This window comes from Hemitrygon akajei, chromosome 1 (assembly GCF_048418815.1).
Source record: "Hemitrygon akajei chromosome 1, sHemAka1.3, whole genome shotgun sequence".
Lineage (NCBI taxonomy): Eukaryota > Metazoa > Chordata > Chondrichthyes > Myliobatiformes > Dasyatidae > Hemitrygon > Hemitrygon akajei.
The window spans coordinates 111423988-111448800 of NC_133124.1; the positions used below are offsets into that span (position 1 = coordinate 111423988).

Here is a 24813-nt window from a genome sequence, read left to right on the forward strand (position 1 = left end):
CAAGTAAAGTTGAGTGAAGTTATCCCCTCTGGTTAAAGAGCCTGATGATTGAGGGGTAATAGCTGTTCCTGAACATGGGAGCGTGGGTCCTAAGCCTCCTGGACCTTCTTCCTGATGGCAGCAGCAAGGAGCCAGCATAGCCTGGATGGTGGAGGTGCTTCATGATGGAGGCTGCTTTCCTAATAAAAGCACTCTGTGTAGATGCGTTCAGTGGTGGGGAGGGCTTTACCCGTGATGTACTGGGCCGTATCAACTACTTTTTGTAGGCTTTTCCATACAAGGGCATTGGTGTTTCTACAGCAGTCCATGACGCAGCCAGTCAATATACTCTCCACCACACATCTATAGCAGTTTGTCAAAGTCTTAGCTGACATGCCGAATCTTCACAAACTTCTAAGAAAGTAAAGGTACTGCCGTGCCTTCTTTATAATGGCACTTACATGCTGGACCCAGGACAAATTCTCTGAAATGATACCACCAAGGAAATTAAGCAGCTGGAATTAAAATTATTTCCTGTAGTACTTTTAAGTTGGAATCAGTGAGGCCAAAATATCCAGAAGAAAATAAATATTTTGCTTTTGATGCATGATCACAAAATTGACAGAAATGAGAGCTGTATAGATAGTGCACTGGTAGAATATGCTGCTTCCCTGACCGTGGCAAGTGGGCTTGGGTATATCTTCACAAAGTTAACTTCTTAATTTCTTTGTCTGATTCTAAAGAAGACTCAGTTAAATGTACGGACTCTTCCTTTGTCAAACAGTTTAAAAACTACGTATCATAACAACATTCAGCCTTTCTGGACATATTTTAGTTTGTTATTCTTCTGTGTAGTTAACTGAGTGTTTAGTCTGTATAAGAAAAAATCTTGCGAATAGTTTTAACTAATAAAATTTCTATATTTGTGTTACTTTTTAAACTTACAAGAATTATTACAACACCTAATAGTCGCGCAGTCAGATAAGATTGCATCACAGTTTTGTTAAAGGTATTATACACAAATATTTCGATTATAAGCCATTTCACTGAGAGAAGACAAAAACATTCAGGCCCTACGTCAATTTTTTTGTCACAAATACAGCTCAAAACACCGAGAAAGGAGAATTTTCGAACTCATGATATGATCTTCGAGAGACATCCTTGAAACAGATCAAAAGCTAACTTAAGCAGGAGAAACAAACATTACTGATAAGCAACAGAAGGTGTATCAGGTGGGTAGGTTGAGACGCTTCAGGGCAATTCCATTAAGTCTTGAGTAGAAACGACAATTATACAGATTGTGACTAGCAGTAAGGTAAAAAATGCTGGAAAAAAAACAGGAGTCCTAGTGGACTAGAATGCCGAATGGGAAGTTTTCGCATTTATAACTGTTCCTATTCCATGCTATTAGGAGCTGCCCAAAGCTTCACAAATATCGAGAATGTCAAAATACGACTAAAGTAATGAATTTCCCACTTGGAAGGTTTTCCTTCAGGTTTTACATTTCCTTTCACAACAGAGGATTCTTTTTCATTAGAAATGCAACTTGGATTCTCTTTTTTTTAAAATGAAAACCAGAATCTTCCAATATGCTGATAAAGATGAGAGCAAACAATATTCATGATGCATCTTCACCTATTTTGAGATGCCAATGTGGCTTTGAAGTATAATTCTCAGCACGGCATCTTGGAGAGAGAAAAAAAATTGAATTCCAAACTATGCACTTTGTTCTTTGTTCCAAGCACTTCAGGCAGACATACACAAGGAGGAATGCAATGACAAATTTTTCATCAAGTCTTCAGGTTACATTTGCTGCATTTTAATCTTATTACATAGTGCAAGTATGTACATTATTTCCTTACTATTCAGCCTGCTGCAGAAACTAAACAGCATTCATTTCCTCAACCAATTCCAATTCTGTACAACATAAATGTGTAAATTTACTGTGTTTTCAAAAAGCACTGTTCTATACAAGACTCCCAAAATATCCTTAAGATTTATAATCCTTCCACTCTTGCCCTACACTTTGATTGATATGTTGCTACAAGGACAGGGCTGACAATGGACTCTCCACAGTTCCAATGATTTCAACATCTGTTATGTCCCTCTTCCTTTACTGACTGCTAGAAACAGCATACTCAACAACCTAGGCCATTCAGACCAGCTCAGGTTCTTATAAAATTCATCATGCACCAAGTTTGACATACACAAGAGGCCTCGAAGTACAAAGTCCATGGCTCCCTGAAAGTGCTAACACAAGGAGATATATGCTTGCCTTTATAGGCAGAAGCATTGAGTATGGGTACATCATGTTGCAGCCATACAAAACATTGGTCAGGCTGCACTGAATGTAATTCCGGTCACATCACAGTAAGAATATAGTGGAAATAGAAAGAGCGGTGAAGAGATTCACTGGGTATTACCTGGAATAGTCAGTTGTAGTTAGAGGAGATACTGGATAGTTGAAGTTTATTCTCATTAGAATGCATGAGGTTGAGGGATGAACACAATGGTTTATAAAAATACAAGAGGCATAGATAGGACTGATAGCTATTCATAACAATTCTATAGTGGATACGAGCTAATGACAGGCTTCAGAGCATTGAAGGCATATCAAGACAAGACACTCCTAGTCTTTTTACCCAGCAGTTAGAAATATTATGCTCTCATGAAATATCAATGTCAAAGATACTCAGTGGCCACTTTACTGGGTACACCTGCTCGTTAATGCAAATACCCAATCAGCCAATCATTTAACAGCAACTGAATGTATAAAAGCATACAGATTATGGTCAAGAGGTTCAGTTGTTGTTTAGACCAAACATCAGAATACGAAAAGAAATGTGATCTAAGTGACTTTGACCATGGAATGAATATTGATGCCTTTGATGGTTGTATAGCAATGATCAAGGGTGGTTGGGTACTTGGTAAACAGGAGAAATGCTGGCAGTAATTTGGTGTACTCTCTTGAAATATTGCCTGGTTGAAGTTACCAGCAATGATGAAAAGGGCCTCAGGGTATTCTGTTTCAAGGCTGTTGGCCACAGAGTATAGTTCATTAGTGCAGGTTTCATGTCTGCTCAGGATGACATGTAGACTGCCTTTAGGACAGCTGAATTAAACTCCTGTGACGAGTAGAATAAGTGATACTTTATCATTAGATTATGTCACGGTAGCAGAGGGGCTAGCACCTTGCAGTGCCAGTGATCAGAGTCCAAATCTTGCTGCTGTCTCTAAGAAGTGTGTAAGTCTCCCTGTGACTACATGGGTTTCCTCAGGTGTTCCAGTTTACTCCCACATTAAAATAGCAAATGGGTGAGTAAGTTGTGGGCAAGCTATGTTGATGCCAGAAGCACAGTGACACTTGCGAGCTACCCACAATGCATCCTCAGACTGTGTTGATCATTAATATAAACGACACATTTAATTGTATGCTTCAATGGAAAGATGGTAAATAAAGCTAATCTTTAATCTACAGATATTCCAAGCTGGTTGATCAGGAACTCACCAGGATTGACAGATACAAACATGAGAAAGTATGGATTAGGAAGGAGACCCTTCAGTCTCTAACTTTGCCTGAGGATGCTGTACGCTGCATCCTGTGAATACAGAAGCCGTCAAGTTGTTTGGAACCGTCAGGTGAAGTGGGCGTTCACCACGCTTCAGTGAAACACACAAAACTCTCAATTCTCTTGGATAGGCCAGCCCTGCTCTTATTGAATCAACTTTGTTCTCAATGGCCTGTACATTAGTTGATAATGTGCTGGGGAGCAGGGACTTGAACATGCACTGCTCCAGTCTCACCTGCAGCCCAGCTCTCTTACCATGCCTCTGAGGTACATGGCTGCGACTGATTGGTCCTGAGAGTCCTGAAGTGGAGATACTTGGACTGGGAAGTAAGTGACTGCTTAAAGACAGACCTGGAAGACCTGGAGTGCATTCATCTGGACTGAATCAGGAAAACCAGGAGGTGGATTCAGTTGTATATAGTAAATGATAAGACATTAGGAATGTTGAAAAATAAGGATCCTGGAATTTAATTTCATAATTCCGTGAAAAGTGGCCACACAGCTAGATAGGGTGGTGAAGACAGACAATATGGCATGATTGCCTTCAGAGGATGAGGCATAGCATACAAGAGTTGGGTTGTTATCTTGGAACTTTATAGAACGCTAGTTAGGTCACATTTGGAATTCTGTGTGCAGTTCTGATCCCCAAAAACAGCAGGGCATGGGTTTAAGGTGAGAGGAAGTTGTTTTAAATGACATTTGAAGGAAAAATTTTGTTTCCACAGTTTGGCTGATATTTGAAACACACCATCAAGAAGCAGTGCTGGAATCACATCATTACATTTAAGAAGCACTTCAGCAGACACCACTTGGAGTACTGTGCTCAGTTCTGATCACCTCACTACAGGAAGGATGTGGAAACCATAGAAAGGATGCAGAGGAGATTTACAAGGATGTTGCCTGGATTGGGGAGCATGCCTTATAAATAGGTTGAGTGAACTTGGCCTTTTCTCCTTGGAGCGGTGGAGGATGAGAGGTGTATAAGATGATGAGAGGCATCGATCGTGTGGATTGTCAGAGGCTTTTCCCCAGGGCTGAAATGGCTAGCACAAGAGGGCACAGTTTTAAGGTGCTTGGAAGTAGGTACAGAGGAGATGTCGGGGTAAGCTTTTTTTTGCGCAGAGAGTGGTGAGTATGTGGAATGGGCTGCAGGCGGCTGTGGTGGAGTCGGAAACAATAGGGTCTTTTTAAGAGACTCCTGGATAGGTACATGAAGCTCAGAAAAATAGAGGGCTATGCGTAAGCCTAGGTAGTTCTAGGGCAAGGACATGTTCAGCACAGCTTTGTGGGCCAAAGGGCCTGTATCGTGCTGTAAGTTTTATATGTTTCTATGACACTTAAATAGCCAAGACAAGAAAGATAAAGACCAAATAGGATTAGTGAAAATGGGCAAAAATGTTGGCATGAATGTGGAAGGTTGAAGGGCTCATTTATATAGTATATGAATCTATGACTCTTGGAGCACTGAGCTTGAACAATGTTACTAATTACTTTGTACTATTCTGGTATTTTGTGCTCTTTACTATACTTACTATTGTATTTATTAGTACCATAGACACTGCTGACACTATGAACACACAAGAATTTCATTGCACACATTGATATATTTGACAATAAAACCGTCTGAATATGATCTCACTTGTGGAGTGCCAAGGGTCTAATGGTGCCAAGTTTGGATTTTTAAAGCCTGAAGAGTGCAGAGGATTGAAGGATGAAAGTAAAATGAGATGTTTCCTGATTTAGGGTAGTGGGGAAAAAAAGGAGTTCCTTGTGAGAAATATCCAAATAGATATAAGCACCCACCTGCTGGATGACCTTTACTAAATCTTTTAGGACCTGCCTACGTTTTCGGACATCCTTATTGGTGATCACAGCTGTGGTCAGGTAACGAAGAATGTGTGGACACATAGTCTGAATGGCATTTAGATATCTAGAGAATGAACAGACAAAGACAGTCAGTTTATGAAGCTCTGCACTTCAAATACATAAATAACACATGGTGAGAAACAGATGTTTTTTGTCTGAAAATGGATGACAATGCCAACCACAACAATTCCACAAGCTATAACCCATGTTCCATTCATTATAATATTTGTACTTGCTCATCATCCACAAGTAAAAACTGTACCAAAACTTGGGTTTCAGAAAGAAACTTCAAAAACAACCTCCTGGAGTGGTTGTTTCAGCCTCTTCTGTTTTGAGTGAGGGAGTGTACAGAAAATGGGAGCAACAACAGTCCATGACAAAACCAAAAACAGTGCTCTAAAAACTTAAATGCACAATCATGTCAATAAACAGTGTTTAGCTCGACCGCAAAATAAATTTACTTCAAATAGCATGAGCGTGCTAATTTCCATATCACAGCTGCATGAAATGGGTCCAATTTCTTCCTGAAACTTAGACTTCTCTGTCAGCAATCCAAGAATAATACTCCAGCTATTACCCTCTATTTCTCTGCCACTAAGTATTTTGAGTATTTCTTTGACATTGAGTATTTTACAATCAGCAGCTTGGGAAGAAGCTGAGCCAATAAGCACCTATTATCAGAGATTTGTGACAAACTCATGCTTGACAGTGATATTCATAACTGTGCAATATTTAGCATTTTGGGAGTAGTAGTGTGACTTACCAATCACTTCAGTAAGTTTTGTTGGAACTGTTAAAATTCAACCTTGAGCTAAGAAATATGGTACCATGTAGTCAGGGTTAGCAGAAATACTTAAATACAACAGCTCCTATTTTAGATAATGCTTATTTTAGGTTCTGATGACAAGGATATCCCAAACAGTTTAATTTCCTATCATTAAATGACAATTTCAAAACTGGAATTGTTACACCTGAAAATATGCACCCTATCTTTTCACCATTTTTCAACAATCCCAACACTCACCAATTTTTCTCATAGTTACTACAGTCTTTCCAAACTCAAATTTCAAAGCAGGTGGGTTATTTGAGAAGATTCCTTCCCCCCTCTGTACCAGAAATACAAGATGAAGGGCCTCAAATTAGTGTGGTGTCTAATTCATACAATGTTTTTGAAATGTTCCTGCCTCACAATGCTCACACTGGATGTCCATCAAATGAATGTAATTACAACAAAAAAGACCTCAAAAGACCTCTGCCTACTGAAAGGTGAATTTTGAAATATAGAGCATAAAAAGGGCTGAGGCCATACCAACACTTAGCAGGTCTTTCCTAGTAGCTGTTTCCTTGGCCTGCCAATACTCTCTTTTTAATCATTTATACAAATTCTTCATTGCAGGCACGGGTCTGATCATCATTTCAAGTGTGGTTTTCCAGATCACAAGTCAAAAATTTTCAACTTACTTCTGGTTCTTCTAAGAATTATTTTAAACCCAGTTGCCAACCCTCCTACTGTTGAAACTGTTTACTCTCATCTGCAGTATTTCCAACACTATGTAAGTCAAGACACTTTTTATTGTCATTTTGACCATAACTGCTGGTACAGTACACAGTAAAAACGAGACAATGTTTTTCAGGGCCATGGTGCTACATGAACAATACAAAAACTACACTGAACTATGTAAACCAACACAAAAACTACACTAGACTACAGACCTACCCAGGACTGCATAAAGTACACAGAACAGTGCAGGCATTACAATAAATAATAAACAAGACAACAGGCACAGCAGGGGGCAGTAGGTTGGTAGTCCGATGGCTTGGGGAAAAATCTGTTACATAAATAAACAGCTGAATGGCAGCGTCTGGGATTCCGTCTGTTTCTGTACTCCCACCGAGTATTTCATTGCCACAGATGTAGCAACGAATGGATGGGAGAGCTGGCCGGCTAGGGCTTGTTTTTTTCCTGGCACAGACTCCTGCCCGCTCGCCTCGCTTCCGCTTCCTCGCACACCGCTTATGACGCCCCCACCTCCAGCATCAGGCGACTCCGAGGACTGCAGGCCCGATTCCCTCAACGAGCCGAGGTCGCGCAAGCTAACCAGATTTTCATGAAGGTTTGTTTTTGGGCGATCTTTGTATTCTAGCAGCATCTAGCGATGGTAGATAGTTGCTCTGTTATCCATTGCCCTAAACCCTAATTGTGCCTTAAAATTAAATTTAAAAACTAAATTAAAGTAGCACCAGATCCGAAAGGCCGCTGCTGCCGTGTGCCACGCCGTCTATACCCTATAAGTTTCAGATTTCCAGAATCTGCTAGATTGGCCTTTGTGAACATTTACTTTCAGGAGTTCAGTAATGCAGTATATTCGGGTAATGTAATAATAGATTCAAAATTGCTCCAGGAGCATGCAATATCCTACATCAGGTTTAACTAATACTGTCAAAGGAGCTGCCAATTTGCTTCTTCCTCACCGATTATCCAAATTAGTTCGTCTCTGGGTCTTGTGTTTCCTCTACTGTCCATCAACATAATTAAAACTATCTTCCTGCTAAGATCCAGATGAGCCATTAACTTCAGCTCATTTGGTAGGCCAGAACACAACACACAGCTGGTTCAAAAAAAAATCTAAGGAAGAAGCTACCCCATTCTCTTGTTAAAATATATTTATTCATTAATGTGACTTTACTGCTCAAATTAAATTGTCCTTAACTCCTGATATCTCAGAAGTCAAGGGTTCAACTATATGATGCCAGGACTTTTTGTACATACAGTATGCAAAACCTCAACCATTCACAGGAGTTGATGGATAGGACAGCGTGACCCCTTCCCCAGTGGCATCCAACACTGGAGAGTGAATTTACAAACTCTAAACAGAAATAAAATATTTCAATACACCTCTCTAAAGAATTTTCTATAACCTCTGTTGTACTTTCTACAATAGTTACTGCTGTGATACTACAACCAATTTCCATAACAAGCTCCCACAAAATGTGAAAAAAACACACACACACACACTCACTCACAGAAAATGCTAGAGAACCACAGCAGGTCAGGCACCATCTACAGGGGAGAATGAACATTCAACATTACAGGTCGAGACCCTTCATCAGGACTGTAAAGGAAGAGCAAAGCCAGAATAACCTCCAGTAATTTCTCCCCCCTTTCCCCTTTCTCTCTTCCACCATTCCCCATTCTGGCTTCCCTCATACCTTACATTCACCTGCCCCCTCACATTTCCCTCCTCCTCTTTCTCCCATGATCTACTCTACTCTATCAGATTCCTTCTTCATCAGCCCTTTACCTTTTCCACCTATCACCTCCTAGCTTCTCACTTCACCACCCACTCACCCCACCAACCTTCTTACCACCTCAACTGGCTTCGCATGTCATCTGCCAGCTTATATTGTTTCCCCACCGCCCACCTTCTTAATCTGACATCTTGCACCTTTCTTTGCAGTCCTGATGAATGGCTTCAGCCCAAAATGTTGACTGTATATTCTGTATTTGTTAATGTGGAGCAGAAAGCGAGTTTGTAAATCTGGCGGGAGAAAAGGATACTGGGAATGGTGAGAATGAGGCATTGCAGGAGGGGTGTAGGACAGGTTGGGGTGGGGAATGTCACAGTTTTTTTATGTGACAGCAATACAGGGCAATACATAAGATTACTACAATACTGTGCAAAAGTCTTAAGCAGCTGGCAGGGGTGGGTGGGTGGGTGTGTGTGTGTGTGAAAACAGGATTGAAGGTGTTATACTTGAATGCACTCAATCTACAGAATTAGGTAGATAGTCTTGAAGCGCAGTTATTGGTAGGTATGATGATATGAGAATCTCTAAGTCGTGGCTGAAAGATTATAGTTGGGAGTTTAACATTAAAGGAAGGATACACACTGTATCAAAAGACTTGGTAGCTAGGCAGAGGGGTTCGGTGGCTCTGCTGGCAAAAAAATTAAATCAAATCCTCAGGAAAGAGAGACGTAGGATCTGAAGATGTAGAATCCTTGTGGGTAAAGTTATGAAACCACAAGAAGGGTGGAAGGACCCTGATGAGAGTTATATACAGGCCAGGATGTGAGCTACAAATCATAAATGGGAGATTTTTTTTAAAAAGCATTTTAAAAGGGCAACATTGCAATAATCATGGGGGATTTCAATATGCAGGTAGATTGGGAAAATCAGGCTGGTGCTGGATCCCAAGAGAAGGAATTTGTAAATGGCTATGAGATGGCTTTTTAGAGCGAATTGTGGTTGAATGCACTGACTGTTATGTAATGATACAGATTTGCTTAGGGAGCTTTAGTAAAGAGAATCCATAGCAAGCAGTGACCATAATATGATAGAATTCACCCTACAGTTTGAGAAGGAGAAGCTAAAATTGGAAGCATCAGTATTACAATGGAGGAAAGAGAACTACAGAGGCATGAGAGAGGAGCTAGCCAAAGGTGATTAGAAGGAGACAGTACTAGCAGGGATGACTGGAGAACAGCAATGGCTAGTGTTTCTGAGGGAAATTTGGAAGGCACAGTTAAGATATATCCTAAAGATAAAGAAGTATTCTAAAGGGAGAATAGGGCAACAATGGCTGATAACAGAAGTTAAAGACAGCATAAAAGCTAAAAAGAGGGCATATAATAGAGCAAAAATTAGTGGTAAAGGAGAGGATTGGGAAGCTTTTGAATCCAACAAAAGATAACCAAAAAGCCAGAAAGAGAGAAAAAAATGAAATGTGAACATAAGCTAGCCAATATTATAAAAGCAGATACATAAGAAAAGTTTTTTTCAGATACTTAGAGAAAGAGAGACAGGAGTAGATATTGGACTGCTGGAAAGTGATGCTGGGGAGACAGTAATGGTGGTCAAAGAACTAGCAAATGTACTGAATAAACAGTTTGTGTCATCCTTCACTGTGGAAGACACAAGCAGGGTGCCAGAAATGCAAGAGTGTAAGAGGGCAGAAGAAACTGTCGTTGCTATTAATAAAAGTCCATAAGACCATAAGATAAAGGAGAAATAGACCATTCGGCCTATCGAGTCTGCTCCACCATTCAATCATGGGTTGATCCCATTCTTCTAGTCATCCCCACTCCCCTGCCTTCTCCCCATACCCTTTGATGCCCTGGCTAATCAAGAACCTATCTCTGCCTTAAATACACCCAATGACTGGGCCTCCACAGCCACTCATGGCAACAAATTCCAAAGATTTACCACCCTCTAACTAAAGTAATTTCTCTTCATTTCTGTTCTAAATGGACATCCTTCAATCCTGAAGTCGTGCCCTCTTGTCCTAGACTCCCCTACCATGGGAAATAACTTTGCTATATCTAATCTGTTCAGGCCTTTTAACATTTGGAATGTTTCTATGAGATCCCCCCCATCCTCCTGAGCTCCAGGGAATACAGCCCAAGAGCTTCCAGACATTCCACATACGGTAACCCTTTCATTCCTGGAATCAATCTCGTGAATCTTCTCTGAACCCTCTCCAATGTCAGTATTTCCTTTTCTAAAATAAGGAGCCCTAAACTGCACACAATACTCCAAGTGTGGTCTCACGAGTGCCTTAGAGTCTTAACATCACATCCCTGCTCTTATATTCTACACCTCTAGAAATGAATGCCAACATTGCATTCACCTTCCTCACCACTGACTCAACCTGACATCTGTTTTTAGTGTCACATCATACATGGAATTTAGCACAACAAGTCTTTCATTCCACAATGATGTTCTAAACTAAGTAAACTAGTAATTAAAAGTCTATTAAACTAGTCTCTGATGCCTACACATCCATATCCCTCCATTCTCTGCACATTCATGTGTCTATCTAAAAGCCTCTTAAAATACCCGTGAGACCGCTTTCCAGGCAACCACCACTGTGTAAAAAAACTTGCCCGGCACATCTCCTTTGAACTTACCTCTTTTCACCTTAAATGAATACCCTTCTACTATTAGACATTTTCACCCTGAAGATACTAGTTGTCTTACTTCATCATAACCGTATCAACTCCATCACTCCAGAGAAAACAACCGAAGTTTGCAAATAGCCTCTTCTGCACCCTCTCCACATACTTCCTATGATAAAGCGACCAAAAATTAATGGGATACTCCAAGCCAGATATGGCCTAACCAGAATTTTATAAAAATACAACACAACTTCCTGACTCTTGACTAAAAAAAGGTAAGCATGCCATATGCCTTATTTACCACCCTGTCAACTCGTGCAGCTCTTTTAGTGAGCCATGGAATTGGACCCCAAGATGCCACTGTAAATCTACACGGTTAAGGGTCCTGACATTAACTGTGTACCATCCCCTTAAATTTGATCTCCCAAAGTGCAATGCCTCACACTTGGCCAGATTAAGCTCCATCTGCCATTTCTCCACCTATATCTGCAACTGATCTGCATCGCACTGTATCCTTTGGAAATCAGCTATACTATCCGCAATGTCATCAATCTTGTGTATCGCCTGAAAATTTACTAACTCAACGATCCTGGTTCTTATTCTATATATATGAATAGAAACTTGCGTATAAAATCTTAAAGCATTCAAATGAAAAGTTTGCAAACATGAGGAAATCTGCAGATGCTGGAAATTCAAGCAATAGACACAAAATGCTGGTGGAACACAGCAGGCCAGGCAGCATCTATAGGGAGAAGCACTGTCAACATCTCAGCCCGAAACGTCGACAATGCTTCTCCCTATAGATGCTGCCTGGCCTGCTGCGTTCCACCAGCAAATGAAAAGTTTGCATGTGTTTGAGCTGGGTCTTTAGCCAAGTATATGATATGGTATCATGCAGTACAGTAATTTATCATAAATTCAGTAACTGTCAACCATAGACAATTCACCACCACAAAGTACCTAAGCAGCTACTTTCAATCACCACTTTCTATGTCTAATCTTGGATATTATTTCACTTCAAATAATTATCCAGGGTCTCAATATCCAACCTCAAAAACACCCTTGTGATAAGAGGCAGAAGTTAAATTAGGTGATGATATAACCATAGCAGAGACTTTAAAAATCTAAGATGCAATTTTAATAAGGAATATAATTGCATTACATACTCCTACCTTACAACAGGCTTACAAGGAAAACCATGCACTTTTTCTTAATCTCACTTTTAGTTTCAACACACAAACCATACTATTTATCTAATTTATTCATAGAAACTCATTAAATAGATGTCAGCAGAAACTAGGATTGTTGTTCTTGTTACAATGTGGATTTCACAGATGTTCAATTCCCAAAGGAAATCCTCTCCAATTATCTCCATGTTTGCAGCAGAAAATAAAAACTACAGATGCTGGAAATCTGAAATAAAAACAAAAAAATGCAGCAAACACACTTCAGTTCAGGCAACATCTGTGGGAAAATAAACAGATTTAACACAAAGGATTCTGCAGAAGCTGGAAATCCAGAGTAACAGAAACAAAATGCTGGAGGAACTCAACAGGTCAGCAGCATCTACGGAATAGTCAATGCTTTGGGCTGAAGCTCCTCATCAGAACTGGTAAGGGAGGGGGAAGAAGCCAGAATAAGAAGCTGGGGGAGGGAAAGGAGTACAAGTCTGAGGGTGACAGGTGAAGCCAGGTGAGGGAAAATAGGGTGGGTGGGGGAAGAGAGGATGAAGTCAGAAGCTGGGAGGGAATAGATGGAAAAAAGTAAGGCTGAATAAAGAGGAATCTGATAGGAGAGGAGAGTGGAGTATGGGTGAAAGGGAAGGAGGAAGGACACCGGGGGAGGTGATAAGCAGGTGTGGAGAACAGGTGAGAGGGGAGTCAGAGTGGGTGATGGAAGAAGATGGAGGGGGGCGGGGTAGAAATTACCTGAAGTTAATGTTCATGCCATCAAGATGGAGGCTACTCAGGCAGAAAATGTGTTGATTGATAGGACCAGCCCCTGGATGTTAGTCCAATTAATTTAGCCCCCATGCCAGCCAAGCCCTCTAGTGCTTAACAGATTTAACATTTCCAAACTGAAACCCTTCAACAGAACTAAGAACTTTTGACCAGAAACATTAACCACAGATGCGGCATAATCTGATGAGTGTATCCAACATTTTCTGGCTTTACTCTAACTTTCCAACGCTCTCTTATATATTCGTAAGAGTTACACAGTAAGGAAACAGGCCTTTTGGCTCAACTTTCCTATTCCAAGTAAGATGCCCATCTACACTAACCCAATTTACCTGCTCTACAACAGCCTTCTAAACCTTTTCTATTTGCATGTCTATCCAAATGTTTGTTTTGGAATAGTGTAACTGTACCCATCTCTATCATCTCCTCTGGCATATACCAAGTACATTCTCTGAGGAAAAACTTACTCTTCCTCCCTTAAAATCGTTCCTCCCTCACCTTAAACATATACTCTTGGCTTTTTGACTCCTCTATACTGGGAAAATGACTGGCAATTTTCCCTACCTATGTCTATCAAAATTTTATTAACCTCTGTAAGGTCACCTCTCAGTCTCCCTTGCTTCTGGGTTACGATGTACCAGCCTATCCAATTTGCCCTTATAATTTAAACCCTCCAATGCAAGCAACATCTGTGTGAACCTTTACTGCAACTTCTAGCTTAATCACGTCCTTCCTATAGTGTGGCAACCAGAATTGCAAACAATACTCCCAATTACAGCCAGGCAATGCTTCGCACAACTGTAACATGAGGTTCCAATACAGCAGACACAGCTCTTTTGTATACCCACAAGCAATTTTCAGAAGACACTGGATAATGGTTGGGATGGCTTGCTCAGCTACCTAGTAAAAAAATTATAGAAATAAAATAAGCTGCAAATGATACATTTCAGATGATGGTACAATAAAAACACACAAGTTGAGATTATTTCCATGGTTCAATATTTTGGGTTGTGACAGACATTAAGATATAACACCAGAAAGTGGAACAAGATGTTATAGTTGACAATGAGAATTCAGACAGCTATAATTTAAAATGAATTCCAATTGCCTACTAGAATGTACAACAGTGTTGTAATTAAGTACACTGTATATTCCAAGAGGTATAACTCCAATAGTTTTAAACATGTAAATGTGCAGGGTTGAATAAATGCACAACATACCAGAATATAGTTCCTGCCCACCACGTCACACTTGGACATCCATAATCCCTGGCAAACCTCCAGCACTTTAAACTAACTATTTAAAAGAATTTCATTTTCAAAAATCCTCTTTATCACTTATTTCATTTTCTCAGTGACTTACAATACCTCACATAAATAGTCAATATTTAAAACTGTGATATGTGAGATTTGGCAAAGACAAGTTTTCACAGACTATTAATATGAATTCATCCTCAAATGTCTTTCATTAAAGCTCTCAGTCAGGATCCAGAATTCTCGACCTGAGATTTGAATTAATGCTAATGTTATATATCAAATGCTGAAATTTGCAATTTTCTGTGCATCATGCTATTTATGAGAACCCTAAGTTTCATTCTTTGACTGCCCCAACTTTAAATCAAGATAGTCCAAGAGTTTTTATTTGCTGCTAAAACAATTGAAGAGGAATTGAAGATTTGCATTCTCTCTGTGATATTTATCTAGGGCAGGTCAGTTCTCCTCAGGTCACCTTTGCCTAAATATATTCTGAATTATATGGGTGTTTTTCTAAATCACTTCCAGACTAGCTAAAGGCAGAATGTTTAATGCACAACTAAACTATTCCTAACAGTTCTATTTTACTTCACAACCAGGAAGGGGGTGTGGTTTTAATCACTCTGCAATATCCCAAATGTAGGTGCCCACTTTGGAAATTAGGGAAGTGACCGACTCTAATTAAGTTTGAGGTCAGATGGGATCAGGCATTTTTTAAATTGTGCAGCAGTTGGCTAATAACCAGGTGTGCAGGCTTTGCTTTTTGAATACACTGGTTTAACACTCAGAATGTGTTGCCAGGAACAAGAGCACTAACGGAATCAGCACTCACTGGGTCATCACAGCATGTTGCACACTGAAATGCAATACTGTCAGAGCTGGCACTGCAGGGAATCTGGCTTGTTCCCTGCCTTCCCACTGCTGTAGGCTGACATGCCTGGTATCTTGATGCTCAGTATGAACCGTTACCTTTCCCACTGCTGTGTATTGGAACGTTGGGAACATCATGGTTCAATGTGGAGGAGCTGCCTGCGATAGCTGATGTTGGGCCAGTAGGGTAAGTAGTGTGGCAGCTCAGCGTTGAGGATGGGCTACTCCTAGGGAGTGTTGGATAGGTCAATTACTCTCTCCTCCTCTCGATTTGGCAATTCAGCTCTGTCCAGACAGGGGTCTTCTTTCTAGTAAAAAGCTCGACTGACAAAGGGACACAGAAATTTCTGTCACAACCAGCAGTTAGTGATCAGACAGACCATAGAATATGAGTGGTCTGCCAACAGAGCAGCCGTTCTACGCAGAAGCACTAGTTGAGTCTGAAGGCTTGCATCAAGATCCCAATACAGCAGCAAGCAGATTTAATTTATAACATGTACATTGAAGCATACAGTGAAATGCCTCACTTGTGTTAACAACCAACACTCCCAAGGATGGGGCACCAAATACTCCAGATCCTAAAAACACAGTGGTTGGTAAATTATTTGACATACATAAATTTCTCCTAACATTGGTGGTTAGTAGGAGATACAGGCTGGAGTTGATTGGCATGCGAGAGTGAGTACAGTACAGGCCATCTAGCCCACTATGCTGTACCAACTTTTTAACCTACTTGAAGACCCTCTCCCAGAGCCCTTATCCATGTTTTCATTTTATGAATTTCTTAGATGTCCCTAATATACCTGCCTCTGCTACCACCCAGCAGAGTGTTACAAATACTTACCACTCTGCGTAAACAAGCCTACCTCTGACCTATCTACTTCCCTTCAATCACCTTAAAAGTATGCCTCCCCATATTAGCCTTTGCTACCCTGGGAAAAATATATCTCTTAACATCTTGTACACCTCTAACATGTCACCCCCCCCATCGTTCTTCACTACAAAGAGAAAAGCCCTAGATCACTCAACTTATCCTCATAATAGATCACTCCAATCCAGACAGCATCCTGGTTAAATCTCCTCTGTATCCTTTCTAAGCTTCCACATCCTTCTTATATTCAGGGGGACCAGAAAAGAACACAGTACTCCAAGTGGATTAGTAAGGATACCAATACAAGTCCAAATCAATTTAGAAAGTTCCAACTGAATCAGCTACAATTATAATTTAATGCAGCTTCTTCCAAATAAAAATCACCTCTCCGGTTCTTTTGTCATTTGCATTAAAACCACATCTTCATCTACTGAACGTTCTTTCAATCAAATTGGCTTCTTGATTAAATTATATTAAATCACTCCTCCGAAAAAGGATTGTTGACTGAAATGCATCAGCAGTTCTCACACCTCTTTGATCGATTCCAAATGGTTCCCTAAGAGTCCTGGATACCGTAGAAGATGAGCTTAACAAGTATCCAAGAAATTTTTTTAAGAAAACAAACTACTTTCATACAAAAAAAAAGACTGAACATTACATTCCTATATTAACGTTAGTAACTTTGGACCTTGCAACACAATCAACACAACATACTGAGTTCCCCAACCACAAAATCATCATGGGTTTAATTAACTCCGGGTTTAAAGCACTACACAGTAACAGATTGAATGCCACAGGCTAAGTAGGCAACAAATAAAAAAAATGTAACTCCTGCAAACAAAAAGCTGAAATAAGCAAGCATGTCTCTTTACCAAAATCAATATTCATGGAAAAGGGAGCAATTAAGAATCTGTGACATACACTCAAGGGCAAATTAGAACAGCATACAATGGTCAAGACATCTTGTAATTTTAAACAGAATTAATCCACACCATGCACTGCAATAGGCTTGTGGCACTCATGTGGTCTATATTAGAAACTTCCTGTATGTCCTTGATAGAATTCAGACCAAAAACTAATGAGGGCACTTGGTCAGATACATTAGTGGTGTGCAATTTCATGTGGATGGATAATTAATCTAAAACTACACCACACAAGTTCTAAATCCCAATAATTTCATGATCTGGACTCCTGCCTGTTTAGAAGTTAGTAGACATTTTGCATACAAGTTATTCATTTTCATCTTGTGTTTAAAATGAAGTCTTCTTACATTTCAAATAGGAAGCTGGTTTATGTATTAGTACATTTATAGCCCCTCGTGTTTCAAATGAAACACATCTACTGCATCTGCTAGCAGGAAAAGTTCCATAATACACATTAGTACAGCTGGTTTCGTTGAAAAGTCTACATGTTTTGTGGTCATGGTTAATTAATCTTTAAATATATCAATGTTTACAGCTAATTTTATCTCTTAAGGCACATAAAATTCATGATGTACAAATGTCTAACCCTATTAAACCCGTTGCATCCTCTTCACAGTCGCAGTTATTTAGCTTTCTATATAATTGAATACATTAATTTGGGTCCGTTCTTTCAAATAATTAACGGCCAGAGAATGTTAACCACTGGGCCTTCAGCCTCAATCTCCACAGCATCTACTAGACATAGCCTCGCTACTCAAAAAAAGCTGTTTCATTTTAATTAGTGATCTCTCATGTGGTATTTTATCAAGGCCTTCTGAAAGTCCAACTAGGTCACATCAACCGGTTTCATCTTATTTATTCTGCTAATTACCACCAAAGAACACTAACTAATTTGAAAATTTTTCTTTCATAAGTCCTCTCTTATTAATAGACTACAGCATATTTATTAATTCATTGTCAATTTGATCCAAGACAAATATCAACATTATCACACTCAAAGTTAACTAAACTTATGCAACAATTTAATCCTCATAACAGACAATATTAAGTTTTCATTGAGAAAGTATTTCAACCACTGTCAGGAATATGTACCGGTAGTTTACCAAAACCACTCAGGTATTACCCCTGTACTACCTTCTCCACGATTTTATATTAATCACATTTTATAAAACATCAGCAATAACACATTTACAGAAATAAATATTTATGCTTTCAAATTCCCCAAAACGACATCAAGGCAGTAAAAACTTACTGAGGGTGAATGCATAAGATGCATTGCTATTACTTTGGACTAATTACAGGCCCTTTATCCCTTGGAAGTATATTTCTTCCCGAGCTTACTAAAGAAATAAATTGAAGATAATTTTAAACTACAATCTAAAATACAAATATTGACTTATATTTTTAGAATTTACATGTCACGACAGCCAAGCACAAGTTGTCAATGCACATGCAACTACCAAGTCCACTTTAGTGAAATGTGAATCAGATCTAGTTGTACGGACAAGAACAATAATAAATTCACTGTTCTGAGGTTCTCACCAGGTCACCTCTGCTCTAGCTCTACATTTCCTTGCTTGGGACTAATCAGTCTGCTGCTGACTTTTTTTTCCTTCCTGACTATTCATGGTTTAAGAGTCGCTGTAGATTTTTACAGCATGCTACGTGTGCCTGGTTATGAATGCCAAATTTTTTATACAGAATGATGCACCTTTTACAAATCATCTGTTAGGTTCATGTATCCAACTCAGCCGCTTTTTTTTTAATCACACAACTGAAAACCAAACAACCTTGTAGTGTTGTGAACTACATGCAAGATTTGACTTTAAATCATTATCGTACAATATTAGTGATCAGAGAATATTTTGCAAAGTCCTTCCATTAAGAATTGACCCATTATGCAAAGAACAAAATAGGCAAGTAGAGCAAACAACAAACATAGTCTTTGACATTGAAATCTTTCTATTTTCTTAAGGTATGGTGCCTGGAACCACACACAGGACTAATTGCACTTTATAGTTTTCCATTTTAATTTTTATCCAGGACACTGAATAAAAGGTCAGCACTTCTTGACTCGACTAACCTATATGGAACAAATGAAATGCTCGACATGTGCTGTACTTACTGTGGTTGATAGAGGAAAAGGTCAATGATGTTGTCTCTGCCTTTGGGGTGGTTGAAGAATACGAACAGTGACCAGTGGATTAACCACGTCCTTTGCTGAAGAGACTGAAGAGGAGAACTGACAGTCTAAGAAGGAAAAAGAAAACAAGTATTTTTAATCTACAGGTTGAAGCTGGTGGGAAACCAACCTTCTTCAAAGTGCAACTCATACCAAATACACCAAAAGAAGAGTAACTCTGAAACTTGAAAAATTATCACTTTAATGTACATGCACTAAGTTCAACCTTTATGAGAAGAATGAACGCTCACATTGTTATCAATGGTCTCTTTGAGTCGTGTTAGATCCTCCATTGCAGCTTCCCAATTCTGCATCAGTATCTCTGATGCTAGTTTGCCCCAGAGGGAACTTAAAGCATTCCGGTCTGTTGAAGGAACCTGTAGAAACAGGAAAAAAAAGTATTATTCTCTTTGGATATTTCAATCCAAAAAACTTGCACTTCTCTGCAAACAGTCAAAAACAGTGGATTATATGTGATGGTTATTAAAAGCCAGCATCAGCGACTTCTGAATAATCTCTATTCCAAGGCAGAACTGCATACAAATGAGAAGTATGGCTTAAGGTTTGCACAATAACACCTGTTAATACATAGTTAAGATAGCCTTGCCAGAATCTGTTTATATAGTATATTTAATATTTCAGTAATATGAGAAATAATGTAAATACATTGCTTGATTAAGCATTCTGTTTATTTACATAATTCCGTAAGACCAGAAGAAATAGGAGCTGAATTAAGCCATTCAACCCATCAAGTCTGCTCCACCATTCCATCATGGCTGATCACAGATCCCACTCAACCCCATACACCTGTGTTTTCACTATATCCTTTGATGCCCTGACCAATCAGGAAATTATCAACTTCCGCCTTAAATATACACAGGGACTTGGCCGCCACCACAGCGTGTGGTAGAGTATTCCACAGATTCACTACTCTCTAGCTAAAAAAATTCCCTCCTTGCTCCTGTTCTAAAAGGTCGCCCCTCAATTTTGAGGCTGCACACTCTAGTTCTGGATACACCCACCACTGGAAACATCCTCTCCACATCCACCTTATTTAGTCCTTTCAACATCCAAGATGGCGGCGCAACGCAGCTTACAGCGACCACTCTGGAGCTGATTATCTGTTATTTGTGAAGCAGGGTGCCCTGTGCAATCACAATCGGTTGAAAACGGATGTGGGAGCACAGAGGAACATCTGGAAATCTCCAGGAAGACCTTCTTCATTGCTGCTGCGAGGTCCGGGTCTCTGCTGGGAAGAACAGGCCCCCAGTCCTTGGGGTTGCGTTGCCGATGGCCGTTGGCGGGGCCATTTTAACACGCTCGGCAGAGGATGGTGCTCGGAGAAGTTGTGCCGGAGGCTCGGAGGTTCAACGGACTCGGAGTCCGCTGCGGTCAGGTTGCTTTCACTGTGTGCTGTGTCTGCGAGGCTGAGTTGGGCGGCGCCATGGAAGTCCACAGCGGGGGTATTCCCTTCGGCCGCCAGCATGGGATGACAAGTCAAATCGGGACCCCGAGGACTTGTGGAATCTGTGTGGTGGTTTCTTTCAAACTTATAGTCTTTTAGCATCTTTGGACTATTTTTACTGTGCCCATGGTCTGTATTTTTTTTTATCAATTATGCTATTGCTTGCACTGTTGTAACTATGTGGTTTTGTGCAGGTCTTGTAGCTTTAGTTTTTGGTCTTGTTTTGTCTGGAGCTCCATTCCGGGGAACGCGCTAAGATGGTAGCGCGATATTAATACGCAGCAGCCTCTCCGGACTCTGGATTGGGGATTGTGGATTTTCTGGTGTAGTCTGTTTTGTCATATGCTTTTGTGGGTATCATTCTGGAGGAATGTTGTCTCATTTTTTAACTGCATTGCACTTGTGGTTTCTAAATGATAATAAACTGAATCTGAATCTGATCTGGCAGGTTTCCATTGAGATCTCCCCACATTCTTCTAAATTCCAGTGAGTACAGGCCTAAAGCTGCCAAACATTCCTCATACGTTAACCACTTTATTCCCAGAATCATCCTCGTGAACCTCCTTTGGATTCTCTCCAACAACAACACATCCTTTGAGATAAGGGGTCCAAAACTGTTGACAATACACCCAGTGTGGCCTGACAAGTGTCTTATAAAGTCTCAACATCATCTCCTTGCCTTTATATTCTATTCCCCTTGAAATAAATACCAGCAAAACATTTGCCTTCTTTACCACAGACTTAACTACGGTAGTAAATTAACCTTCTGGGAGTTTTGCACAATGACTCTCAAGTCCCTCTGCACCTCTCCCCATTTATATAATAGTCCACCCTATTGTTCCTTTTACCAAAATGCATTGTCATACATTTCCCAACACTATTCTCTCTACCACTTTTTTGCCCATTCTTCCAATCTAAGTTCTGCAGCAATCTTATTGCTTCCTCAGCACAACCTACCTCTCCACCTATCTTCGTAACATCCTCACACTTTGCCACAAAGCCAACAATTCTATTATTCAAATCATTGACAAACAATGCGAAAAGTAGTGATCCCAATACTGACCCCCTGAAGAAAACCACCAGTCACTGGCAGCTAACCAGAAAAGGCTCCCTTTATTCCCACTCGCTGTCTCTTGCTGTCAACCATTCCTCTATCCATGCCAGTATCATTCCTGTAACACCATAGGATTTTACTTTGTTAAGCGCCCTCATGTATGGCACCTTATCAAATGCCTTCTGAAAATCCAAGTAAATGACATCCACTACCTCTCCTTTGTCCACCCTGTTTGTTACCTCTTCAAAGAACTCTAACAGATCTGTCAGGCAAGATTTTCCTTTACAGAAATCCTGATGACTTTGATTTATTTTATTATTAGTCTCCAAGTACTACGAAACTTCATCCTTAATAGACTCCAACACTTCCCCAACCACTGAGGTTAGGCTAACAGGCCTATAATTTCCCTCCTCTTGCCTTCTCCCTTCTTAAAAAGTGCAGTAACATTTGCAATCTTCCAGTCTTCTGGGATTGAGTTCAAGTGCTGTGAGGTAACGTTAAAGCTACACAAGACCTTAGTTGGACCCCACTCAGAGTACTCTGTTCAGTTCTGGTCACCTCACTACAGGAAGAATGTGGATACTATGGAGAGTGCAGAAGAGACTTACAAGGATATTGCCTGGATTGGAGAGCATGCCTTATGAGAATAGGCTGAGTGAACTTGGCCTTTTCTCCGTGCAGCAATGACGGAGGATGACAGGCGACCTGATAGAGGTGTATAAGATGATCAGAGGCATTGATCATGTGGATAGCCAGAGGCTTTTTCCCAGGGCTGAAGTAGCTAACATGAAAGGGCATAGTTTTAAGGTGCTTGGAAGTAGGTACAAGGGGCATGTCAGAGGAAAGTATTTTTTTGTTAAAAACACAGAGAGTAGTAGGTGTGTGGAATGCACTACCAGCAACAGTGATAGAGGCGGATACAATAGGGTCTTTTAAGAGACTCTTAGATTGGTACATTGAGCTTAGAAAAATAGAGGGCTATGCGGTAGGGTAATTCTGTCCCTCCACAACTGGATTTCGACTTCCTCATCAGAAGACCATCTCCACCTCACTGATAACTGACAATGGTGCATCTCAAAGATGTGTTCTTGACCCACTGCTCTACTCTCTCTACACCGATGACTGTGTGGCTAGGCCCAACTCAAATGCCAACTTTAAATTTGCTGACGACACAAGTATTGTTGGCAGAATTTCAGATGGTGACAAGGTGCAATATAGGAGTGAGCTATCAGCTAGTTGAGTAGTGTCACAGCGACAACCTAGCCCTCAACGTCAATAAGACCAAAGAACTGACTGTGGACTTCAGAAAGAGTATGAAGTTGGAACACACAGCAGTCCTCAGAGGGCTATATACATACATTTGCAAGGGAGAGAGGGGGAGAGGGGGAGAGGGGGAGAGGGGGAGAGGGGGAGAGGGGGAGAGGGGGAGAGGGGGAGAGGGGGAGAGGGGGAGAGGGGGAGAGGGGGAGAGGGGGAGAGGGGGAGAGGGGGAGAGGGGGAGAGGGGGAGAGGGGGAGAGGGGGAGAGGGAGAGAGGGAGAGAGGGAGAGAGGGAGAGAGAGAGAGAGAGAGAGAGAGAGAGAGAGTGTGTGTGTGTGTGTGTGTGTGTGTGTGTGTGTGTGTGTGTGTGTGTGTGAGAGAGAGAGAGAGAGAGAGAGTGAGTGAGTGTACAGTGCCTATAAGAAATATAGACATCCCATCAGAAGTTATGTTTTATTGTCTTACAACATTGAATCAGTGGATTTAATTTGGATTTTCTGACACTGATCAACAGAAAAGTACCGTAGATTCCGGATTTTAAGCCGCTACTTTTTTCCCACATTTTGAACAGCTTTGAACTTTGCGGCCAATAATCCGATGCGGCTAATGCAAGGTTTTTTTCATGCCGCCTCGTAAACATTTTGCCTCGTAACAGTAGACCAATAAAATTGATGAGTAGTTCACAGAGGTCCAAAGAAATTGTACGATAAATCAAGCGCACTTTCACAATTAAATTATTGTAAATCAGTCATTTGTACTCACCCTCATCAACATGGAAAACACTCGAAGCATTGTGCTACCTACCCTCTTAGTTTAAACTATATTTGTTTTCTGTACTACATCGCGGGATGCTATGACGACACACCCGGTTTCGCGGCGTCTTGTGGGAAAATGCCGTTTGCGATGAAACGGAAAGGAGGGGGGTCGAGCGGCGGAGCGGCTTTGGATCTGAGCGAAATCTGCTTTTAAATGCCGTTTGCGATGAAACGGAAAGGAGGGGGGGAGCGGCATTACGCGAGCGGCTTTGGATCCGAGCGAACTCTGCTTTTAAGTTAAAGGTATCAATAACTTTTCCTGGTAGGCTGCAGTATATATATTTTTTACCAGTCGTTAGGAGATATTGGAATGTTGTTCAGTAAAGAAGTATACGCAACGTATATTTAAAAGTAGCCGCGTACGGGCACGGTTCGAAAAAAAGCATTTGCAATATGTATTTGTTTTTGTTACCATATGGATTTAATTAAAAGTTAAAAAAATCCTCACGTGTAATATCTTTCTGTGTAAATATCTCATATTACAACGTGGGACACCTGCGGCCGAAAATCCGGTGCGGCCTTTACATTTAAAAAAATGATTTTATTTCTAAAATTAGTGCCAGCGGCTAAAAATCAGGTGCGCTCTGTAGTCCGGAATCTACGGTACTCTTTCGCGTCAAGATAAAAACAGATTTCTACAAAGTTATCCAAATTAATTACAAATGTAAAACACAAAATATTTGACTACACAAGTATTCATCCCTTAAATATGACACACTAAATCATTACTGGTGCAGCCAATTGGATTTGGAAGTCACATAATTAGTTAAATGGGGATCACCTTGTGCAGTCATGGTGTTTCAATGGAGTATAGTAAAAATACATCTGTATCCGGAAGGTCTATCTCAGTAT

The 24813-nt window shown here is 40.4% G+C and overlaps 1 protein-coding gene across 1 annotated transcript in view; it reads right to left on the minus strand.

Moving 5' to 3' along the window:
• LOC140729842 (eukaryotic translation initiation factor 3 subunit E-A) overlaps nt 1-24813 on the minus strand; it is a 163342-nt gene that overhangs the window by 91901 nt on the left and 46628 nt on the right. Inside the window, exons 6-8 of the mRNA XM_073050055.1 lie at nt 19620-19745; nt 19312-19436; nt 5352-5478 (exon numbers count right to left, since the gene is read on the minus strand). Coding sequence (XP_072906156.1) covers nt 5352-5478; nt 19312-19436; nt 19620-19745 — 378 coding nt within the window. The remainder of the gene's footprint in view (nt 1-5351; nt 5479-19311; nt 19437-19619; nt 19746-24813) is intronic.